Here is a 24,677-nt window from a genome sequence, read left to right on the forward strand (position 1 = left end):
CCGACGGCCCTCTCAAAGAGCTTTACAGATATATATATATATATATATATATATATATATATTATTACCCCGGTCATCGGATTCAGGCTTATTCGCACACAATATCCTTTAAATAGATAATTTGTCTTAATGGAATGGTTGTTTTGCCGAGTGAGCCATAGAAATAAGAAAAACACTTTTCGTTAACTAGTTAACGAAAAGTGTTTTTCTTATTTCTATTGCTCACTCGGCAAAACAATCATTCCATTATAATAGTGCATGTCTCAAGGTTGCCTCAAAAGATGTAACCAGAGATCTAGGGAGTTGCTGTTGTTTGGAAACGTGTGAATCTTTGACAAATGTCACTTTTTGGTACCTCAAACCTCGGAGAATTGAGTTCATCAAAGACAGGAGACGTTTCCATTTACACGGCCAGTTCTTATGACCAGAATAGCCTATAAAAATATCGTGCGGGAGAAGAAAAAAATATCACATTTATAATCATGGAACCCTTCACAAGGAATGGGCATAAACTAGAGAGCGTAAACCAATTTCTAACTTATCAAAAAGAAAATATGTCGGTTTATAGATTTGTTGCACTTCATTTGAAAACAAAAAGCTACCTTTTGTGATGATATCATGAAACTGATATAGTAACCAGTTAAGAGTTATGGGTCCAGAGATTCGAAGTTTATCGTGACAATATTCTGGGGGACAAAAAGGACACAACACTGTTTTTTTTCTAAAATAATGTGGCGTAAAGTTCATTATTATTGCCGAGCACGGAACGTCGAATAGATTGTGGAATGAATTTACAGGAAATTTAGTATTAACAATAGTCTATAGATGTTTCAATATTTAACGCCAGGTGTCCGGTTATACAACCTAACAGTTGTGTTCGATCAATTGATTTATTCGTTTATTTAATAAAAGATTTTTTTTTTAAATTAATAATTTAAGATAAGTTCTGCAGCTGTTCAGCAACTAGTCTAAGTCATCAATTTTGAAAAATAGAGGATAATTTGAAAATTCAAAATTTTGAATTGTAATCCTTTCAGCCTTACTACATAAATTCTAAGGCAATCATTGCTCGAGATATTCTTCATAAGATATATTTATGATGGTTTTTCTTATACTATCAGAAATATTAATTTCTTAGTGAATGTTTGGCATCTGATCTGTTTTGAATATCTTTCATTTGCTATTGCTGTGTGACATTCAAATGTCAACAGCCCTAGCAGATTTAAATGTGACGGTGTTTGAATGTATACATTACTTTGACCTCTTTTAGCTATTAAATCTACTACATTATCATTGTTTTATCAAGTCACATTAATTAGACATTGTTGTTTGCAGGTCAATTATGTATTTAGATGTTAAAGAATCAAATATAATTATGATGGAGGCGTGGTGGCTCAGTGTTAGAGCAGTGGTCTAATAACCGGGAGGTCCTGGGTTCGAAACCATGCAAGTTGATACGCTAGTGCCTTTTGGTAAGGCATTAATCCGAATTGCCAAGTCCCTCGGAGAGGATTTAAAGCCCCGGGTCCCCTGGTTGTTTACTTACTAGCATACACATACTTTCCTAGCAGTCAGGTAACAACCAACCAATACGTCTACATTAGCCCTATCCGTTCTTTTTCTACTCTATCATTGAAGTACTAGACTTTTTATACGGTAGAAATTTATGTTTATGCCATAAGGTAGAATAGCAAAATGAGCACGAAATAATGGTCATATTTACTGTTCTATTTTGATCTTTAATTTCGTTAATTTCGTTAATTTATATCATGTACAGGCATTTACCTTATAGAGTCGTCTCGAGCATTACAACAGTACTGTGAAGTTTCTCGACTGGGTTGTAAACTTTGATTTATCTTTGTACTTATGAATATTCATAGATATGCCACGTTACAAGAATGATGTATACATTGACTGTTACTGAAAAGGACTGTAAAATGAAACTGTACTGATAGTGGGTCTACTTTTATTATAATGTTGAGTACTAATCGTGCAATTGTGTTTTGAAGAAACCGTCTATAAGTTATTCAGAGTGATTGATAATTATGGGGAAAATATCATTACTGTAAATATTATGTTTGAACCATCGAAATCAAGAAATTAAAAGATCTTGGATGCAGACAACACACTTCACATCAACTGAACCCCATAACATTAAAACCGTTACCATTGGGTCAATCTATATTTTATACATGTGTGTGCTTGCACAATATGGGCTATTTAAGAGATGTCTCAAAAATAAAAACCTTTAAAAATAATGTTTCATCTAGCATTATTCGATGATAAGAGATAAAAGAGACGAAAGGCTCATGAATAATTATGTATACTTCGGCTTATCAGTACTTGAAGTGTAATAATTGAGGTAAAATCAGACTAACTATTGAAGAAAAGATGAGAGAACAGACGAAACCAGCGTTCATTACTCGAACAAAGAGTTATTTTGATGTTAACATTCGTAATTTTGTAGTTATTATATTGAATGTTGTTAATGAATATCTTAGATCAAATATCTTTTCAACTTCTTTACCACGCAATAAATTTTCATTTGAATATATTCGTATACTGTTTTTCCATATTTGGTATAATCTCATTGACTTTATCATTGATAAATAAATCAACATGATTTGACTGTACAGAGGATCGGGGGAAATGCATTAGTATCATTTTTCTCCGGGCTTTGCCCATCAGGACTCTTTAATATTACAGTAACCCCGACCCCATAGATTTAACTCGAGTCTCTGAAGCGAGTGTTTATTGAAAATGAGAGAAAATGAAAGTGGGAAGACAAGAAGCAAAAAGGCCCGGAACACCTCCCACCTCCCACACCCTCCCTCTAATCATTAGCTTGGTAATCCGCATTTCATTTTCCGAGTAAGACCGGAGCCACCCCCCCCCCCCCTCCCCCAATCGTCCCAGTGCTCCCTCAATAATGGGTGAACTCATGCTGGTAGGTAGACATCCAGACATACAGTTAACAGTAAACCTATTCATACCCCTTGATTTGATGTTTTTGTGTTTTTTCGTAATTAAAAAAAAAAATGGTGGACAAGTTGAATCAGGGGGGCAGGGGGGGGGGGGCACAGTGGCTTCACTTCTTCAAGTACCCCAAAAGTGCTCCTTTTTACATAGGAAAGCGCCTTTTAATTTTGTAAGAAGTGCCCCTTTTACTTTGGTAAGTGCCCCTATTATTTGTAAAAGTGCCCCTTCCCCTATTAACCTCTGATGAGTGCCCATTTTTGTTAACACGTGCCCCTTTTCCTTCGACAAGTTCCCATTTTACTTTGCCCATGCCTTGAGCCATAATGTATGGCCGTCCAGAGGATTTTTTTATGTTGGGGTCCGGGGTAAAATGCAATAAATTAGGAGTGGAGAAGTCACCGGGATGCGGACGTCAGGGGGGGGGAAAAGGTGACCGTGTTAGCTTGAGTCATCGGGGAGTGGGCATGGATGGTCGGCTGGTACGTCTGACTGTCCGTCTGGGCTGGAGTCTCCGGGTTGCAACCACTCCTTCTCCACTCCTGACGACGGATAGTCAACCTGTTCGAAACGTCGAGCCACTCATCCTCTCCAAGCGCTATAGTTCTCCTTAGAACTATATGCTAAGAAAGATAACAAACAGTCCTTTTCAGGACTCCTCAACCCTCTCTCTCTCTCACCCGCAAACCTACTGTACAAAAGTAATATGTTTTTCATTTACTAATGAGAATTTTTTTTTTTTTAATCTCCTTACACAGAATATTGGAATGGGTTTTTCGCGATGAATGTTGTTTGGAGACATCAATATTCATACAAATGAATGTTTCTCTCACCAGGAAATAAAGAATTTTCTGTCTACATGAACCTTTCCTGGTTGCTTATTAGTGTCCACTGGTAATGTCTAAATTTCGTTTAAAAATAGATGATATCAGTCTGGTAGGCATACACTGCAGGCAAGAGTCAGGACTAACATTTAGCACGCTATTAGTTTTATTACCACTCTTTTATTCTCTGAAATGTTATCTTTTGGAAAATCTAATGGAAAATGCATATTCAACCTAGTTCTTAAATTGTTACCTTACCTCGTTATCTTATGTTTCATAATTTCACTTTAAATTTGTTCTCTTGTCATTACTCTGTTTAGTTTTATTTGTATCTCTATTGTAAAGCGCTTTGACATAAATGTCTTATGAAAAGCGCTATTTAAGTAAAAGTTATTATTATAAAGAAAATCCTCTTTGTGAGCATGCCTTGAACCATAATGCATGGCCCTGCAGAGGAATTTTCCTGTTGGGGACCGGGGGAAAATGCAATGAATTATTGATGACTTATTGCATTTTCTTTGTTTTGGGGTATTTGTGGGGCGGCGACGTACCCTAGCCCCCGCTGCGTACAGTCATGATTCATTGGCTAAGCAATGGCCTCGTTATTGTGAAACCCCATAATAAAAACCGTGTCGATCAGCTATATTAGTGCCCTTTTGTGAGGCATTCATCCTCATTACTGTCGGTTATGACTTAAGGACGTAGGTCCCCTAGTTGATTAGCATAGTAGCAAACACATGCTTTAGCAGTCACGCAAAACGAACACTGGAAAATTATTACTCAATAAAATCTGAGAATGTATACTATTAGCTAGATCTATTGGGAATAAATCATGGTCAAAATCATTCCATTAATTGGGGTAAAAATAATTATTCCACCTTTATGACCAACAGTGTAAAAGCATTTTTGTATTTCTGTCGTAGAGGATGCTACTCTCTTTTCCCGACTGCGATAAATCATAAACTTTATCAGCAGAATAACATGATTCACTAATTTTTCAAAACCACTATTTGTATGATTTATCCCTAAACGTACTTTTTTCCGCGTCAGTTTTTTAGCATTGGAATATTTAAAGCGTTCCCATTTTCATACCACGTACATTTTATTTGTTTACATTCAAAGAAAGCATGTCGGTATGTTTATTCATCTTTATCACAAAAAGAACAGTTTTTACTTTGTGTAAACTGAAAACGATATAAGTGATGATTTGTGTAAATTATATTGTACAATAGTTTGAATTGAAACTCTCGGAGTCTGCTATTTAGGGTAGATTGCCTTGGTCTGAGATGGAACTGTTCTATTTCTTGAATTGACATATTGTGGTCTGAAGACAGATTTTGAAATGAAACGGATACATCAGAAATACGTTTTATACTTGATCTGTAGATTATCTTTGATGTAACATCCGAAAAATTATATGTCTTTTTGATAAAGCAGAATTCAAGAACTAATTCGATTTCATTTGGTCTATGCGTTAATGCAATACTTTTATCCAACTACAAGCAATAGTATAATATATTTGCTGTATCGTTAACAAATCCTCTGCTTTTAAACCAGAGTTTAGAAAATATTTCTTTGGCTTCAAATTTCCATCACTATCCACGATATATATGGTGAATTGTATATATTGTTCAAAAACAAGTTCTCATCAAAGAAAGTGGTCCCATTAAATGTAATATACTTGGTATTAAAAATAACTTCGTTACCTATATTAGTGCATCCACAAAACATAACTATCGATCTAACTTGGATGCTGGTGTGAAGAAATAACAGTGGCGTAGACAGGTTCGTACACCTGGGGGGATGACTGGGCTGCCAACGCTAGTGAGGGCGCGAAGCGCCCGAGCGAGGGAGCGAAGCGACCGAGCGGAGGCAGGGTGTCCCCCCTCCCACGGTAGGGAGCTTTTGCAATTTTGAACTTGAAATCGTGCAATCTGATGCATACTTAATGAGGTAAAATAACACACACAAGGGTGCACGCACACACACACATACTCACACACACACACACACTCACACACACACACACACTCACACATACTCACACACAAACACACACACACATACTACGCCTTGAATGGAAAGGCATACATCGACAAGATCTACCAATGTCAACTGTGTACACGCAGGTATAGTCCGACTTTGTTGTCTTGATAGAGGTATGTGGTTATGTATGAAAACAGCCTCTGTGGCCATTTGTGAATAGAACGCATAAACAACAAACAAATAACGATTAAACTTTGAACAATATGTCTGTTCATTATAAAGCATAATGAATACGTACATACTATGCTTTTTTTTACCTCAAAGAAACAGGCATAGTATCCATAGATGGATATTGGCTGGCGGCTCATTAACATACAGATACAAAAAACATAAACAGTATCACTATGATCCATGGAGTAACAATACTGCTTTGTAAGTTTGTGAAGAAATCGGAACCATAACGGCATTGCATCGTTTCAAATTAGGGCATTATTTACTTCTATTTGATCTCAGTCTTATAATAGTAATAGTAATAATAATAATAATAATAATAATAATAATAATAATAATAATAATAATAGTAATAATAATAATAATAATAAAAAATAATACTAATACAAATAATAATGCTAATACTAATAGGTTCCTTTTATCTCGCATTTCAAGACAGGGTAAATTCACACTGCGCTTTACATGAAACAAACTTCTTTAAACATTTCAAACTTATGTCTTCATGCATCAATCAACATACTTTAAATGAATACAAAACAAAGTGCATCTTAAATAAAACAAAAATAAATAAATAGTTAACAATACAGAAAAGATGAAGCTGCTGCAACCTTAACAACAAACTAATGTATACCAGTCAGTCCTGATATCAGTATTAGTGTAACAATAGTCATATAGTGGGAGCATGAAGTTGAACAATTCATGATTATACATAATTATATATGTTTGTTTGAATAATACTTGTTATAAAGATAGTAGTATGGTACTCTCTGTCACGAATTATTATGTATGCTGTTGTATCACATTCATTTTCTATTCTGTTTTAGAATTGGCTTTCACCGTGTGAATGCGGCTAACAATAAACACAATTACAATAATGATGAGGATTATTATTATCATCATCATAATTATTATTATTATTAATATTATAATTGTTATCATTATTATTATTACTATTATTATTATCATCATTATGACTTATTAAGTAAGCAAATATCATTCCCCCAAACCTGGGGAGGGGATGATTGTACATGCCATCCCCCCCCCCCCACCTTGTGAGGTGGGGGGATGCATCCCCCTCATCCCCCCCGTTGTCTACGCCCCTGAGAAATAAGATTCTTATATAGGGAGAAAATAAGAAATTTGTATTATCAATATAAAGAAAATAATTAGTGGATAGTAAGGACATGACGTCACAGACTCATGATTGAGTTGCCAATTTTTCTAGTGATTTTCAAAGTTTTTCATGTCATTAAAAATTCATAACTTTCTTATTAGTTATCCGATTTTGCTTAAACATTTTTGCGATTGGTTTGTCTGATTGGTTTTTTCTGCTTCTATTGAAGGTAAGTTATTTTTGGAGTGGACTTGGGCTTTAAAAATGTTTTATGCGTTTAAAAAAAAAAAAAATTCCAAGGCGCAAAAAAAATCAAGTCCAGAGGAAACTACGTCAACTCTCAGCAGACTATATGACGTAGTGCGATGACATCATCTTTGACCAGTCATAATCCTGTCTTTCACAGCGGCTGCAATGGAGTGTTTTTCAACACCGTGTGATATGCATGGGGCGATACCTTACTGGATCTCGAGGGGTATACAATAATAGAATATGACATGTGATTATGTTTTGGAAATTAACACATCAAGTATTGTTATGAACATGCTAAGAAATAGATCGATGCATGATGGTTTTCACTCGATTTACACTACTTATGTCTTCTTTATTTTTTATTGTTTGGCACGATAAATTCTTCGCATTTCTTACCCAAATTTCGTTGAAATATCAAGAAATATAGAACGAAGTGTGAGTTCTCTTTATTTCCTTTCATTTGCTACCAAAATGAGGCAAAACCATTTTACGGACGCCACATGACGAGGACTTCAATTGATTGATGCACAATCATGCAGGCTCATTACGTAATTTCATAACCACGGTCTGCGTTCTCTGAGGGAGGCACTGCGGACTGACTGAGCCGAGAAGAGACTTTATGATCTACCAATTCTTTATTTAATGAACGCGAGATCAATGAAAAACTTATTTGATAACATTTTTGTTGCAGTTAGTAATTATAACGCTGATGTTTTGGCGACCACGGAAACCTGACTGGATCCAGATACACCGATAGATTACTTCTCGATGGCCGGATACATGTCTTTCTCCAAGCCAAGAGTTGGGAAGAAAGGCGGAGGAGTAGCAGCCTATACATCAAGCATCGCTTCAAACCACGGGCCCTCCCGATCGACGTACCTATTGGGGTGGAAGTCATCTGGATTCATCTGCGACAACCGGGATTACCCAGGAGAATCTCGAGCATCATAGTTTGCATCGTACTATTCTCCTAAGCACCCGACTTCCGATATATATATTAATCATATAGTTTCCACTATTGATCATTTATTAATACAATATCCAGAGGCAAGATTCACTGTAGTAGGTGATTTTAATGATCTTGATGTGAACCAAATTTTTAGAAAATGATACCTTTTGCAAACATGTTAATAAACCAACCAGAGTTCAAAATATATTGGATAAAATTATTACAAATTTTGATCACGCATATGAACCTGGTGAGATCCTTGCACCGCTATAGGGATGAGTGATCACAACGGCATCCTGTGGCGCCCTTCAGCCCTCTTCCGTCAACCTGGCAAGCTGACTAACGAGACGCGGACAAAAATAGTGCGCCCTCTAACAGATAGTGGAATCCGAGCGTTTGGCACTTGGATAATCCATCACACGTGGGAAGATTTGTATCAAATCATTGACCCGTCGGATATGAGCCATTTATTTCATAGTGTTGTGCGAGAACATATTGATCAGTCCCAGTGGCGAAATGAGCAAAAACGTTTTGGGGGGCTGCAAAAATAAATCCGCATCACCCCACTCTTACATGCAGGCCCCGCTGGACGTTTTTCAAAGTGGGGTCTAGGGGCAAAGCCCCGGCGGGGGTCAAGGGGTAGAGCCCCTCATCAGTGGCGGATCCAGGGATTTCTTACGGGGGGCACAACATGGCATAGGGTGAAATTATGTAAAATTATGAAGCGACAGAGCGAGGCTTCAGCGGTGAGGGAGTGGAGCCCCCCCCCCCCCCCACCCCCACTCAGTGTTATTTAGGATACGCTTATGCATGTGGAGTAGGAAGTATTTGCAATTTTAGAACCACATTAGACGCATTTTCAGACATGCTTTCTCATACCCCCTCCATGAGTAGGGATCTTTTGCAATTTGAGAACCACATTTGGCGCATTATTGTCCACCGGCACTTCCCGGAAAAAAACATGAGGCCTTCTGATTGGTTAGAAGTTAGAGAAAAGTGACAACCTTAATTTAAATGGTAAACATGAACTTGTGTCCTATTCATTCTAGTCTTATTCGTCTTAATTTGAACCCGGGCCATAGGCTCCCCCTCTCGTTCTCTCTCTCTCTCTCTCTCTCCCTCTCTCCCTCTTTATCGCCTTACTTTCCCTCCCTTACCTCCCTGTGCATTTGTATGCCTCGATAATACAGAAAATAAACAATAAGATTCTTCCTATCCCCCTCCTTCTTCCTAGTCTATGTAGTAGGGGTAGTATTAGCAGCAGTAAGACAATAATAATGACAACAATTATTATTATAACTATTATTATGGTTGGTGGTGTTACTAATGCTATTTTTGTAATTATTATAATTGTTATTTTAATTATTATCCTTATCATGATTCTTATCGTTGATATTATTATTATTGTCATTATTATTTTCTTTATTATTGTTATCATTATGATGAATATGAACATAATGATTATGATAACGATTAATATAAGTAGTATTATTATAATTGTTATCGTATCATTATTATCATCTGTATTATCAGCATAATCTATAAAATGGCAGTATATAGTACATGTAGAAGTAGGCCTAGTAGTATAGGTATCATTCTGGTCCTTATAATCCTAATTATCTTTTGCCATACGTCTAGACGATAAACTCATGACAATTGACAATTGTCACGAATCATTGTCTTTACGCTTACTATTAAATGCATCTGGCTCGAATTTTGCTTAGGTATTTGGTACTGGATGATTTAAATGGTAAACATGAACTTGTGTCCTATTCATTCTAGTCTTATTCGTTTGCATTATGTTTTATTCATTCAAGTTCTAATGTTTCTGACTGTTTTCAAGACAATATCTTTTTTGTCGATCATAGTTCTATGTAGCTTGATATGTCACGGTAATTTTGAGAGAAAAGCATTCAAGCAACGATTTCTGAATTGTAGCGAGAAACGCGTTCGCCTTTGCTGCTCTTCAATAATACTTGACAAGCAGTATAATTTGATGACAGTTGATTACCCTCGGTTGATTCTTTTGATCGGATTATTTGGCGGGGAAAGATAGAAGTGAACGATCTCACGCTTAACGACGTTGTATTATTATACTTATTTGTTCATCGTCTCTACGATACTCTTGGAATAAAAAACAGCTTTTATTGTTAGGCTTCCTGAAAACAATGTCAATTGTTGTTAAAAAATGTTTGGTTGCACTCTGTAGATTATGATGATGTGTGTAATCTTGTTTTCAATAACATGATCAAACACACAACGAAAATCTACTGGGTGCATGCCAATATTAAAGTTCTTTACAACAATAAACAAAAAAGAGGTAAATATAAATTTTAAATATCAAATAATTCATACCAAACATATCATCATCAATTATCATCAATGCTGTATTGCATTTTGAAACGTACATTGAGGGTTTTGTGGAAAAGACTCATCAGGTATACATCCACGGAATACGAAGGTTATTTCAAACATTATACAGTACTTGTAAATATGCTAAAATGTCTTTTGCATCATCATCCTCATCATCTGCATAGATTTTTTACCTGAAGACAAAAGAGGTATTCAAAACAGTACTGTGTGGTATAGTCTCTTTCTTGCACGCCATGGTTACCATGTTCTAGCTGAACGGTTATATGTTGATCGTAACGAAACAAGGCAGTTCTTGAAAAAAAAGATGGTGGAGTTTTTCATTAGGAAATATGACTTAAATAAACAACAACGTTACTTTTTTGTTCATCACTGTTTTTCATAAATGTTTTGTGAGTAGAGTATCAGAAGCAAGTCAGTTTACACAATCTCTTTGTAGGGTATTTCAATAAAATTTAGTACACAGTCTCAAACGCTACAAAGTTGACCAATGCTAAAAGGTTATCTTCACCCAGGCAAACACGTAATCTTTGACTAAACAATTATCAGCTGAACATGATAAACATGGAAATAACATTTTGCCTAAAAAAATTATTTTCTCATCATACAGATAAATTAAAAACAGCAACATTATATTGTATGATGTATGAGGGGCCATTATATGAGAATTCATGGAACTGAAATCCAAAAACTCTAATATGCATTACTGATTTCTTAAAATGAGGTAGGTATACCTGATACATAGCTAGTCTGAACTAAACATTTGAATATCAAAGATTTGTGTTTGCAGGAGTTCATTACAATACTGGAACAGAAAACTGACACAGGTACGACCATTCAGTTCATTGTTTCAGAAATCACGGACAATGTTACCAGTTCACTTTAAATCAATTCATTGATTTTATAATCAATCCATTTCATTGCGATTACTGAATTCTCCACACAATTAAAATTATGAGTGGAGTTTTCTATATGATATTCAAAATGTTTACAATTAAACAGTATAAAAGAGAGATTGAGGTATTGAAACATTGAAGCATTGCCACAACGATCAATACGATTGATTCTAGTTTCTTAAGCATGCTCTTCAACAAAAGTTCTTCAAGTTTCTTCACACGTATGTCATCCAAGCGACAGTGGTTGAAGCAGCGAAGATTCTTGATCTAGACTGCTTGAAAGCAAAAGTAAATAAGAGAAAGAACAATCATAATAAAAAAATTCCAAGTCAAAATCAATAGAAAATCATTATCAGAATGTCAATTATGAAAGGGAACTTTACAGTGCATTATATTTATGATTAGGTGAAATTATTTTGTGTATGTATGGTACCAACTTTTAGAGAGGCTCTTAAATTAGATACTTTAATTGGTATAACCTTAGTATTAGCAATTTTTGTTCAGAATTTAAAAAAAAACTCAGATGTTGACCTCGATAGGACCACTCATTCCCTTAAACTAAGAGGCCTGAACATTAAAAACAATTAATTAGGAATATCTCAAGTTTCAACTATTTGGAAACGATCAAGAATGGAAGAAGATACCTTTTGACTTGTTCACAAGCATAGACAGTGGCTCATCATCAGAATCGCCATCGAAGCCATCTGAACTACTTTGATGTCACCATGCCAAGTCATATCTGCAGCTCTGACTGTATTCAGTGAATTGCTTCAACAATTCCATTCCGCTCCCACTTTGAGGTCACCATGCCAAGTCACATCTGCAGCTCTGTGTTCAGTGAATTATCAAGGACCCATCTAACCAGCATGTAGGTCCCTGTATCCAATCTAATTTTGTAGAATAAAAGAAATCATTACAGTACAAGTTATTTTCCTTCTTTTTTTCACAAGCAGAGGTAAAGAAAGACATCTAATATTATTTGTGTACATCAAATTAAGCTGTGACGGTTCATTAGATTATTAAAGAAAGAAGGCGATTCGATGTACCATTCTCGACTGTTAATCCTTAATGTTTGAACAAGTTCCCCTTCCTCCGCGCGTACCGCGGAAGCTCTTAAGTTTCATTACATTATTAAAGAAAGAAGACTATTCGATGTACCATTCTCGACTCTTAATCCTTGTCTGAATTCAGTTCCCCCCCCTCCCGCGCGAAACGCGGAAACTTTTAATTAAATTATTAGAGAAAAAGACGATTCGTTGTATCGTGTCCTTGTCTGAGTACAATTTGCCCCCCCCCCCCCCCGCGCGAAGCGCGGAAGCTTTGACGTTTCAATAAATTATTACTCTTAATCCTTGTCTGTATTCATTTTCGCCAATCCAGCGCTAAGCGCGGAATTTCTACCGTTTTAATTAGAGAAGGAAGACGATTTGTTGTACTGTGTCCTTGTCTGAGTGCAATTCGCCCCTGCCCTCTCGCGCGAAGCGCGGAAGCTTTGACGTTTCAATAAATTATTACTCTTAATCCTTGTCTGTATTCATTTTCGCCCATCCAGCGCTAAGCGCGGAAGCTTTACCGTTTCATTAAATTATTAAAGAAGGAAAACGATTCGTTGTACCGTGTTCTTGTCTGAGTGCAATTCGCCCCCGCCCTCCCGCGCGAAGGGCGGAAGCTTTGACGTTTCATTTGATTATTACTCTTAATCCACGTCTAAAATCATTTTCGCCCATATATAATAATATAATAATATATAATAATTAAATTATTACTCTTATTAATCCTTGTCTGAATTCATTTTCGCCCATCCCTTTCACGTTTCATTAAAATACTAGAGAAATAAGACGATTCGTTGTATCGTGCCCTTGCCTGAATTCAGTTTCCCCCTCCCCCCCCCCCTCCCGCGCGAAGCGCGGATACTTTGCCGTTTCATTAAACTATTAGATAAAGAAGACGATTCGTTGTACCGTTCTCTACTTTTAATCCTTGTCTGAATTCAGTTTCCCCACTACGCCCCTTAACGATACACGTGCAGTGTTACATGATGTACGTATCGAACGTTCGTTCATAACCCTCCCCCCCCCCCACACACACACACACACACTCCGGGAACGGAGGGACAGTACGCGTGTCTCAAAAATCTCCGGCTCGTAACAAAGAAAAGGATCTACCTGTATTGACTTTACACATCGGACTTATGCTAAAAATGGAGGGGGGTGCTGGGAGCACGCATATGCATACCCTAAATAACACTGAGAGTTGGGGGGGGGGGGCCGGGGCACAGCCCGAGTTGTTGGTATTGCTTGTTGCAGTAGCTTCTGGAAAGGAATTTTCTACTAGTGTTACTGTTAGTGGCCTAAAAACATAATTTTCATGCTCTTCCTGGTTATTTGGGAATGTTTCAGTTTGCAACAAAAATGGAGAAACGCGCATTTTGTTGAAAATCATGTGATATCACGGACATTTAAAAAATCACTTGTGTGGATTTTTTGAAAATGAGTCATGGTTGAATTTCATTTGGTGAGGGGGGGGGGGGGCTGGCGCCCCCCAGCCCCCCCCCCCCCCCCCCCCGCCAGTACGCCAGTGCTTACAGTAATTGTAAGGTAGTCTAACCACCACAATTGCTACGTGCCTGCCCATAGTAATAAGCCACTTGTCACCGAGTGTACACACACACTTGCTCGTAAAGACTATGAAGAAAAGGCTTTACGCGCGATGAACCGCAAGGTATAAACTTCACGAGAATGACGCCCTAGTTAGCATTCCTTTAATTTACAGCAAGGTGCTGGCGGGGAAAACGACCAAGGTAACAACGGAAATGTCGGGCGGGACATCATCGGAGAGTTGGAGGTATGTGGTAGGGGTCTCCAAATTTGGTGTGAATTTCCTGATACAGGGACTTTTGAAAGCGTTTGGTGTTCTAGTTCCGGCCCTCGTCAATAAATTAGAGACAAACTATGGAACAATCGGCTTCATGTTGGCCCTGCAATTAACCGTGTTTTTCATGGCATGTAAGTACTGATGACCCATTCATGGTTAGTGATTGGTTGGGCATATTAATTGATGGTGGTGGTGACGGTGATGCCAATATAGGTGGGGGATATCGGACGATTTTATTGATAGAAAACTCGCCAACAAGCACCAGAAACAGCTCCCTTGGGTTTTCATAAAAATAAATGACATGCTGAAAATAAATTTAAAAAATAAGAACGTTTAAGACTCGTTGAGATATGTCGCGGCAAAACTGCGGCGTTTAAAAAAAAATTATTTCTAATATAATGACGTCAAGTGTGATACGCTACAAAATTCTGTATCTTATAACACCGAGCCCACTGAATACGCTTAAGCGCTTAAAAAATCGCGGCGGCCTTTTTTTTTTTGCGGCGATTTACCGTGCCACATCTGAACATTATTATCTGGGGGTGGAGAGGGGGAGGGGGGAGCTAAGGAAGAGATTGTAGCAGCCACATTTCGAAATGACTGGTATTCAAGCAACTGTCAATTCTATGCGGCCAGCGAGGCACCTGACCAGAATATGTATTTTTTAATATCTTATCTAGTATGTTTTTGTAATAATGTTTTGTTATAGTAGACGTAGAGTGTCCCCGGCCCCCCCACTCAGGTTTCAAAATGACCGCATGCGTGTTGCCAAAATGTCCTTTTCGTAACAAAAGAAAAAGGTCGAGCCGTATTGACTTTACACACCGGACTTTTGCTGAAAAGGGGGGGGGGGGGTGCGGAAAAAGGCTCGTATACAAAAGAAAAAGGTCGAGCCGTATTGACTTTACACACCGGACTTTTGCTGAAAAGGGGGGGGGGTCGGTTGGAACACGCATATGCGTACCCTAAATAACACTGAGTGGGGGGGCCGGGAGAGTGTCATTTTGTTACTCGATCGGCATATCTTAAAGACACATAGAAGTCAGCTCTCATGGGGAATTCGCCATTGCTCGGGTGTTCACCCAATAACATGTGTTGTCAATCACCAGGGTTAGCCTTCAGTTTTATGACCGTTAGACCTTATATAATGCTTTGCTTTTCCCTCACCCGAAGACTCTCCGAGAGACTAGGGGATAATTTTCGATCAACCTACGGGTATACTGTGTGCAGATTTGTACTCCCATTAATGGTATTTCTACCAAGTCTGGTGTAAGCGAATTATGGCCTTCTGCACATGGAAACTGACGAACCACTCCCTTTAAGTATGCCTATACAAAGTTGATAATCGACCAAGAGGTTTTATTTCTGATACTATTTCTATTTGATCTGCGTGTTATTCTACATGGTGTTGACTTTTGATTTATTCACACGTTTATTACAATAATATTCTCTCTTTCACATCTCGGATGTTATTATTACCCTGCTGGGTCTTTTAAGTTTCAAGTTTATTTGTTTCACATTTCACAAAAAAGAATTCCCATAATTTACAATATTAGAACATAATATGAAATATACTAAAATTGTCACATTATATAATTAATTCTTTGAAAAGACGTCGAAATTAATTGTTTTGAATAGAAGGTTATACAGGGTGAAATGTGAGGAACCTATTAAAAAGCTCAGCTTTATTGTAGATTATAGGTTCCAATAATTAAAACTAACATTTGATTGAAGTGGTTGTAATGGTGAAGGACGTAACAATAATAATAGGTGGGCAAAAAGGCCTTGACATATTAAGATGATATACAACGTGAAACAAGCAGAAATAGCAAAAATAGCAAATACAGCAAACAAATTAATTTGTTACCAAAGAAATGACACGATAGTCACTTTAAAATATTGCGGTCATTAAACGAGGTTATTAAACGAGGTCACTCCATCGAGGCAGTAGAAATGAACAATAATGATACAGTAGTATACAATAATATGTAGGCCTAAGCCCAGACACAATCCAGTTTCCAAAATGCATTCAAACCCATCCATGCCTGCTCCTAGAGAGCCCCAAGGCACGCCCCATGCCTCCCCCGCAATATCACCTGAATGAACCAGCTTTCTCGAATATAACAACAAACTCCACCACCGTATGTATCCCGATTTGTTTTCTCTATATTATAACCATTGAGTAAAACCATATTAACAGCAATACTATCATATAACCACCTTTAAAACGAAATCAAATCATTTATGGGCAGGATAACAAGAACAATTTAAGGTCATCAATTTTATTCCTATGACTTCTAATATTCATATGTGATTTTTTCTTCAGGATATTGATTACTAAATTCATTTATATTTTGCTTATTATGACCAGAGTACATTTTATCTGTTGCACTGAATAAATCATCATTATCATTAATATGCAATATTTGTTCATTTAAAAAAGGCAACTGGCTAAACAAACATTTTGTACATTGCCACCCTACAAACGTTTCATTTAAATCATTATAAATTTGACGGTGCTATACCTACACATCTAATGTGAACCCAATTGTTGAAGTCTGTACGTAGTTAGGCCTTTTGATTGTCTCGCACAATTTTGTCACATAGAATACACGGATATGAACTAACCATTGTCAACTTGTCATACAATATAATGATGAAAAAATAAAATAAATAGAGTTACAAAGTACAAGTAACTATGATAATTCAATAAACTGATACAAAACTAAAAAAATACGGTTGGGTAAATATTCGTTGTGTCAATTTTGATTCAAAAGGTCGAAATTATCAAAGGTGATCAAAATATTCAGATTGTTCAAAAATTCCAAATGAACAAGATAGTTTAAGTCTTACTATCACTTTGTTTTGAAATACATTTTTTTTGTTAAAGAAAGAAGAGAATTTATGGACAACTACCAAATAACAAAACTAAGAATTCAAATGTTAGACCGTGCAATACAATATAGAGTGGGTGATTATTCGTCGAATTAATATGGTCTAAGAAACTAGAAATATTCAGTAATGTTCAAACAGTGGCGGATCCAGGGGGGGGGGCGGGGGCCCGCCCCCCCCCCCCCTGGGAAAAAATGTGTATTTTTACATTTTTTAACGTTAATTTTACCCTTCTTTTGGAGATGGCCCCCGCCCCCCTGGCGCTCAAGGGGGGTGGTGCAATTTTTCTAATTTTCAAGGGTCAAAAAAGAGAATTCATGCACAACTACCAAAAAACAAAACTAAGAAGTCAAATGTTAAAAGGCACACTGAATTTCAAATTGATTTCAAATTTGGGCCCCCACCCCTAAGAAATCCTGGATCCGCGCCTGTGTTCAAATGATTATAGGTGATCAAAAGTGTTTAGAAACGTTCAAAAGTTCAAATAAGACAATTTGTTCAAGTCTGACTCTCTTGTTTTCTTAATGCGGGTGCCATTTTGGACATTTCACAACGATGGTTCCATCTCGGGGGCCAGATTTTGCGATCTTTGTTTCCGTTTGCTTTCTTAATTTTCCAAAACAACTGAGATCTTTCTTTGGTTAAGTTTTTGTTGATGAAGATTTTTTTATCAGACTTTCGGAGGTTCATTCTTGCGCCGCACACCTTCTTTCGGGCCTGGTAATTGGTGAATTTCACTATGAGGTTACGGGGCCTTCTTTCGGTTGGAGCTCTACCGGAGCGTTGGTCGCATTCCCTTCTGCTTGGAGCTGGGCCGAGGCGGTGGCTGCGGTCGATGTCGTTAACATTGAGATGGATGTCGAGCAAACTGCAAACTGCTTTCACAAGTTCTTCGGTATTTTCTTCCTCTTTCTCCTCCGTCAGTCCTCCGAATATCAGGCAATTTCTCCTGGTGTGTTCTTCTATTCTCTGAGTCGTCTATATTAGCCTTGCATGAGCTCCTCATTGGTGATGATTTCTAGATGGAATATTCATGTACTTGATTGATGGGGTATTGAAATTCCCTCGAGTTGATTTCTCGATTTCTCTCACTTTTTGTTGTCATTGTCTAATCTTTGTATTATGACCGTGTTCTTCTATCTTTGTAGTGTAAAGCATTGTCTTGCCCCTTTCTCGTCTCTGTTGGCACCCCCTTTTTCTTTCCCCTGTTTTGTAGTTCCTATTGTAGTTACGGGTTAGTTGATTTAATTAATCATTATTCCTAAGTATCATTTGAGGTGTTCACTCTTGTACAAGCATTGCTTTTTAGTGGACCCCTCAGTTTCCAACATGTATTTCTTATATTTGTTTTAAATGCTTATGATTGATTTGTAATGTTTTGTTGGAAACATGAATAAATTGAAATTGAAATTGAATTGAAATTGAATTGAAATTAAATTGAAATTGAAAGTCATTGCGATCGTGTTGCGTTCTTAAAATGAGGTTTTTAAAAGCTTTGTTGATTAGTTTGTTTTTGTTTCGTTTGTTTATTTACAACAGGTCCTCTTGTGCGCATCCTTGCAAAACGAATCAACCCCAGGGCGCTTTGCATTGTGGGTAGTGTGGGATCAAGTGCAGCAATTATAGCTTCCGCTTTCGTCGATTCACCCGTCTGGTTTGGATTTGCTTTGTTCATGACTGGTACGTTGAACATTTATTACATTGAATAAACAAACAAATAATAAATACATGAATAGATAAATTAATATAAATAAATAAGACAAATAAATTAATGTAAATAAAAGTAATTGAATAGAAATTAAGGTATGAAATGTTATGCCTGCACATCTGTGCACATACAGTTTATAACTGTACTGTATGCTAAGTGCTTTTTTTGCCCAAATTATAACAAGACATCAGATCCCCGTCTTAAGTTAAGTTAAGTTAAGTTTAGTGACTGATTTCAAATTGCGATTTATTAGAATCGATCGCAACTCTTTATAATTCAGGGCCCAGATCGTTTGAATATAAAAAATATATATATTTATGTTCTGTCTCTTATTACCTAACAGGGCTCTTTAGTTCCCCGATAAATCAGATATCATTCGAGGTTCTGCATCAGTATTTTGGAGAACAGTTCGGCTTCGTGAATTCCATATGCCTCCTGGGAGTTTTATGTGGCGGTATGGTATTTCCTGTCCTCACCTCCAAGCTTCATGACGCCTATGGACTTGAGGGCGCTCTTCTTTGTCTTGCAGCTATATTTCTCCATTGTAGTCCTATAGCAGCTACCTTGCGACCACAACGTTCTTCAACAAATGGATTTTACCGATTGCCTGCGTGTGAAGAGGGTGACATTGGAAGAGTCATTGAACTCCCCGAAGGAGCATCCTCAGAGGAAAATAATCCAACTTTGCAGCCTGATGATTATGAAACCGCGGAACAAAGCAACTCTTCTGCAGTCAGTCAGAATGAAGAAGATAGTGCAAAATCAAAACTCGACAGAGTCGTAGACTTCCTCTCGGTTATTTTGAATATTCCAATGCTTGCTCAAGAAAAGGCATTCTGTTTTTTCTTCTTGCCATGTAAATACATTTTACAGGTCACCATGGTAAGTTGGACACTCTTCGTGGTGTCTTATGGATTGACAAAAGGCCTTGATGAATCCCTCGCAGCCTACCTACCTGTGGCTGGTGCTCTGGGCGGTTTCATCAACCAAGTGGTTGTCACCATCATTTTGCATTTTCGTCCACACAGCGGTGCGATTATTTTTACCGCAAACATGGCATCTGTAGCCGTAGCATTCTTCCTTTACCAACTTAGTGTATCCTTCAACCATCTCCTTGTGTGCTCCTTTTTTGCCGGAGGTGGGATTTTCGGAGCCTTCCCAGCCTCGTACTCTGTCCTGGCTCTTTACGTCGCAACAGAAAACTTTGCCAGTATGCTCTCCATCAAGTGTTTTGTGACAGGGGCTGCTGTAATTTCGTCAGGTTACATGACAGGCGAGTATTCATCTTTTTGTCTTCTCCAGTTAACATATTGTTTTGCAAAATTTTAGTTACCAGAGAATAATAATTGTCATTCGGGGTAGTTGTCATTCGGGGTAGTTGTCAGGGGATAGTTTCCCTAGAGGGGTAGCTCTACGGGTCGAATTCTAGGACTCTGTTACCCCCGATACGATATTGGAGATATGCAAATTGTGTGACAGGAAACAACCCACTCAAAATATTAGTTGTTTGGGTTAATTGTTAAATAATACATACGATTTATAAGGCGCCAAATCCACTTGACAGTGAAATGCTCAAGGCGGAGCTTGTACAAAAGATGAAAATGATAAATATATACAACAGTGCAATATGAAACGTACAGACATGAAAGGTAATGGTCATCAATAATAATATAAGCTAAATTAAACAGATATTTCTTATGATTGTTTTTTAACACTTCAGCAGAACTGCTATTTTTAATCCATTGAGGGAGAGTATTCCATAATGAAGGCCCAGCATGAGCAAAGGTTTGCTTCCCCCACTTTGTTTTAAACCTAGGGGTAACATGTAAGCCAGAGTTTTGAGAACGTAGCTGTCTAGAGGGAAAGTAATGCTTCATCAAGCCAATGTTGTACTGCGTTAGTCAAAGGGTAGTTATCCGGAGTATATTGTTAGGGAATAACTGCTCTCGAGGGGTAGTTGTTCGAATCGTATTTCAGGAGGTAGTCACTTTGATACGATATTTGAGAGATATGAAGTATGTGAGAGGAAACGACTCATCTCATTTTGGGGCCACTTTTAGTTTGGAGATCATCCTTAGGGTCCGGGCCCCGTCTTATAAACGGTTGCGAGTAATCACAACTTCAATCGCAACTATGTATATAAAAGATAGGGGACTGCAAACTTGCGATTGATTATAGTGCTTGTGATTGATTCGAATCAATCACAACTCTTTATAAGACAGGACCCTGGTGAAGTGTGACGTCATCAAAAATCTAATTTTAGAATTTCTCAATTTTTTCTTCATTTTCCGAAAGAGCATCAAAAATAATGTCCAAGTGTCGAAAACCAATTGAATATGTTAATTATTGACTGAGATATGACCACTTGAATAAATATATGTCCTATGGAACTCAGTTTTATAATGTTCTGGCTCATAATGGTTAGGATTTGAACCCAGACCATAGGCTACCATCTCTTGTTCTCTCTCTCTCTCTCTATTTCTCCGTCTTTCTCTCTCTTCATCGCCTTACTTTTCCCTCTCTTATACCTCTCTGTGCATTTGTATGCCTCGATAATACAGAAAATAAATAAGATTCTTTCTCTTCCCCTCCTTCCTAGTACATGTAGAAGGAGTAGTATTAGCAGCAGTATCACAATAATAATGATAAACAATATTATTGTAACTATTATTATAGTTGGTGGTGTAACTTATGTTATAATTGTTATTGTAATTATTATCATTAGTTTTATAAAATATTATTTTCATTATTATTATTATCATGATTATTATCGTTAATAACATTATTATCATTGTAATTTTTATCATCATTATTATTGTTATCATTATGGTGACTATGAACATGATGACGATTAATACAAGTAGTATTATTATAAGCATTATATCATTATTATCATCTGTATTATCAGCATAATCAACAATGGCAGTAGTATAGTATAGTACATGTAGAAGTAGGCCTAGTAGTAGAGGTATCATTCTGATCCTCATTATCCTGATTATCTTTTGCAATACGTCTAGAGGATAAACTCATGACAATTTATTTTATTCATGTTTTCTTTATAAAAAGCAGGGTAGTCCCATTCAAGCCGCAAGGCCTGCTTTACAAGGGAGCCCTGCTGTACACAAACAAATTACATCAAAAACAAATTAAATATCTTACAATACACATACAAATATACAAAATATACCATAATTAAAAAATAACATAATATAAACAAACTATAAAACATTTTATACAAATAGGAAATTAAATAGAAATGGAAGATGAGAGAGAGTAAACGACAGAGAGAGAGAGAGAGAGAGGGTGGTAGGAATACTTCATGTGAGCGACATGAATTGTAGCGACAATCGTTCGCCTTTGCTGCTCTTTAAAAATACTATTACAAGCAGTATTAATTAGAGTTTCATGATAAATTCGTTTAACATTTGATTTCCTTGGTTGATTGTTTTGTTCGGATTATTTGGCGGCGAGAGATAGGAGTGAACGATCTCACGCTTAACGACGTTGTATTATTTTCTTATTTTTTCATCGTTTTTACGATGCTCTTTGAATCAAAAACAGCTTTTATTGTTAAGCTTCCTGAAAGAAATTTAATTGTTGTTAAGGAAATTTTTGGTTGTATTCTGTAGATTATGATGATGTGTTTGATCTTGTTTGCAACAATAAGATCACACACACGATGACAATCTACTGGGTGCATGCCAATAGATTCTTTACAACAAACAAAAATGAGGTATTAAAACATAAATCTAAAATATAAAATAATTCATACCAAACAAATCATCATCAGTTATCATCAATACTGTATTGCATTTTGAAATGTACATTCAGGGTTTTGTGGACAAGAGTCATCAGGTATACATCCACGATATACGAAGGTTATTTCGAACATTATACAGTACTTGTAAATATGCTAAAATGTCTTTATCTTTTGCATCATCATCCTCATCTTCTGCATAGATTGTTTACCTGAAGACAAAAGAGGTATTTAATACAGTACTGTGTGGTATGGTCTCTTTCTCGCACGCCGTGGTTATCATGTTCTAGCTGAAGGTTTATATGCTGATCGTAATAAAACAAGGCAGTTCTTGAAGAAAAAAAGATGGTGTTTTTTCAATGGGAAATATGACTAAGATCATCATCAGCGTTACTTTTTTGTTCATCACTATTTTTCATGATTGTTTTGTGAGTAGAGTATCAGAAGCAAGTCAGTTTACACAATCTCTTTGTAGGGTATTTCAATAAAATTTAGTACACAGTCTCAAACGATACAAAGGTTACCAATAGACCATTTTCGTAATGTAACCAAATTTAATGCACAGGTCTTTGTGAAGTGCCTCAATACAAATTATTTCATTCACCTGATAAGAATAATAGTAATTCAATAGTCAGAATGCAAACTGCATATATCAAGTGTTGCTAGGTAGGTCAAGCTATAATGGTTGTCTAACCTGGCAACAACTAATGTATGCAGTTTGGATTATGTCTATTGAAATACTATTATTTTTACCAGGTGAATGAAATAATTTGTATTGAGGCACTTTACAAAGACTTATGCATTAAATTTGGTTACATTACGAAAATGGCATATTGCTTAAAGGTTCTATTCACCCAGGCAAACACGTAATCTTTGACTACACAATTACCAGCTGAAAATGCATGGTAAACATGGAAATATGATTTTGACTAAACAATTTCATTTCTCATCATACAGATAAATTAAAAACAGCAACATTATATTGTATGATTATAGGATAGTGTGAAGTATCAAATACAATTATGATAAGAATGACTAGAGAAGTAAATAAATAAAAACATTAAATGTGAACTAGTAACATTGTGTTTTGACAGAAAAACTAATTGTGGAAATGTAAGTTATATTAATGTTCTAATAAAGGCATCAACCCCTGTAAATACAAACATTTTAAAGAAATAAACAAATTCTTCAATACAAAGATACGATATGAGAATTCATGGAACTGAAATCCCAAACCATTACTGATTTCTAAAAATGAAGTAGGTATACCTGATAAATAGCTGTTCTGAGCTATACATTTGAATATCAAAGATTTGTGTTTGCAGGAGTTCATTACAATACTGTAAACGGAAAACTGACACAGGTACGACCATTCAGTTCATTGTATCAGGAATCATGGACAATGTTAGCAGTTCACTTTAAATCGATTCATTGATTTTATAATCAATCTATTTCATTGTGGGAGTGTCGTGGTCGAGTGGTTTAAGGCGCTTGACTGGAGATGCGAAGGTCGAGGGTTCGAATCCCGACACGGCACTAATATCCTTTGGCAAGATATTAACCTGCACTTGCTACTCTCCACCCAGGTGTCAAATGGGTACCCGGTAGGATGCGGCCGTCATTGTTGGTCAAACAGCTTGTGAGCGTCAGGTAATGCCTCAGACATAGGCAGTCATACCCAATAAAGCGCAGCGAAACGTGCTCACGACTAGCGCAAAGGCCTCCGTTTGCTACTCGCTAGTTTTAAACATTTCTAAACTATCGCAAGCAAACGCAAGGTCAAATCACCTACGAGCGGATACGAGTGGCAACCAGTGAATGCGAGCAACAGCGAGTGGCTTAGCGCAA

The 24,677-nt window shown here is 36.9% G+C and overlaps 1 protein-coding gene across 1 annotated transcript; it reads left to right on the forward strand.

Moving 5' to 3' along the window:
• Positions 1 to 14,410: 14,410 nt before the first annotated feature.
• LOC105446319 (monocarboxylate transporter 4-like) lies at positions 14,411 to 22,708 on the forward strand. Its single transcript, XM_011682936.2, has 4 exons — positions 14,411 to 14,603; positions 18,904 to 19,044; positions 19,416 to 20,349; positions 22,702 to 22,708. Exons 1-4 carry the CDS (start codon positions 14,411 to 14,413, stop codon positions 22,706 to 22,708), a joined length of 1,275 nt encoding a protein of 424 aa, XP_011681238.2.
• Positions 22,709 to 24,677: the final 1,969 nt, after the last annotated feature.

This window comes from Strongylocentrotus purpuratus, unplaced genomic scaffold (genome assembly GCF_000002235.5).
Source record: "Strongylocentrotus purpuratus isolate Spur 01 unplaced genomic scaffold, Spur_5.0 spur5_scaffold_7, whole genome shotgun sequence".
Lineage (NCBI taxonomy): Eukaryota > Metazoa > Echinodermata > Echinoidea > Camarodonta > Strongylocentrotidae > Strongylocentrotus > Strongylocentrotus purpuratus.

Coding starts and splice junctions, on each gene's coding strand:
- LOC105446319 (XM_011682936.2), top strand. CDS start 14,411: ATGTCGGGCGGGACATCATCGGAGAGTTGGAGGTATGTGGTAGGGGTC. Junction 14,604..18,903: donor AACCGTGTTTTTCATGGCAT/GTAAGTACTGAT, acceptor TATTTACAACAG/GTCCTCTTGTGCGCATCCTT. Junction 19,045..19,415: donor ATTTGCTTTGTTCATGACTG/GTACGTTGAACA, acceptor ATTACCTAACAG/GGCTCTTTAGTTCCCCGATA.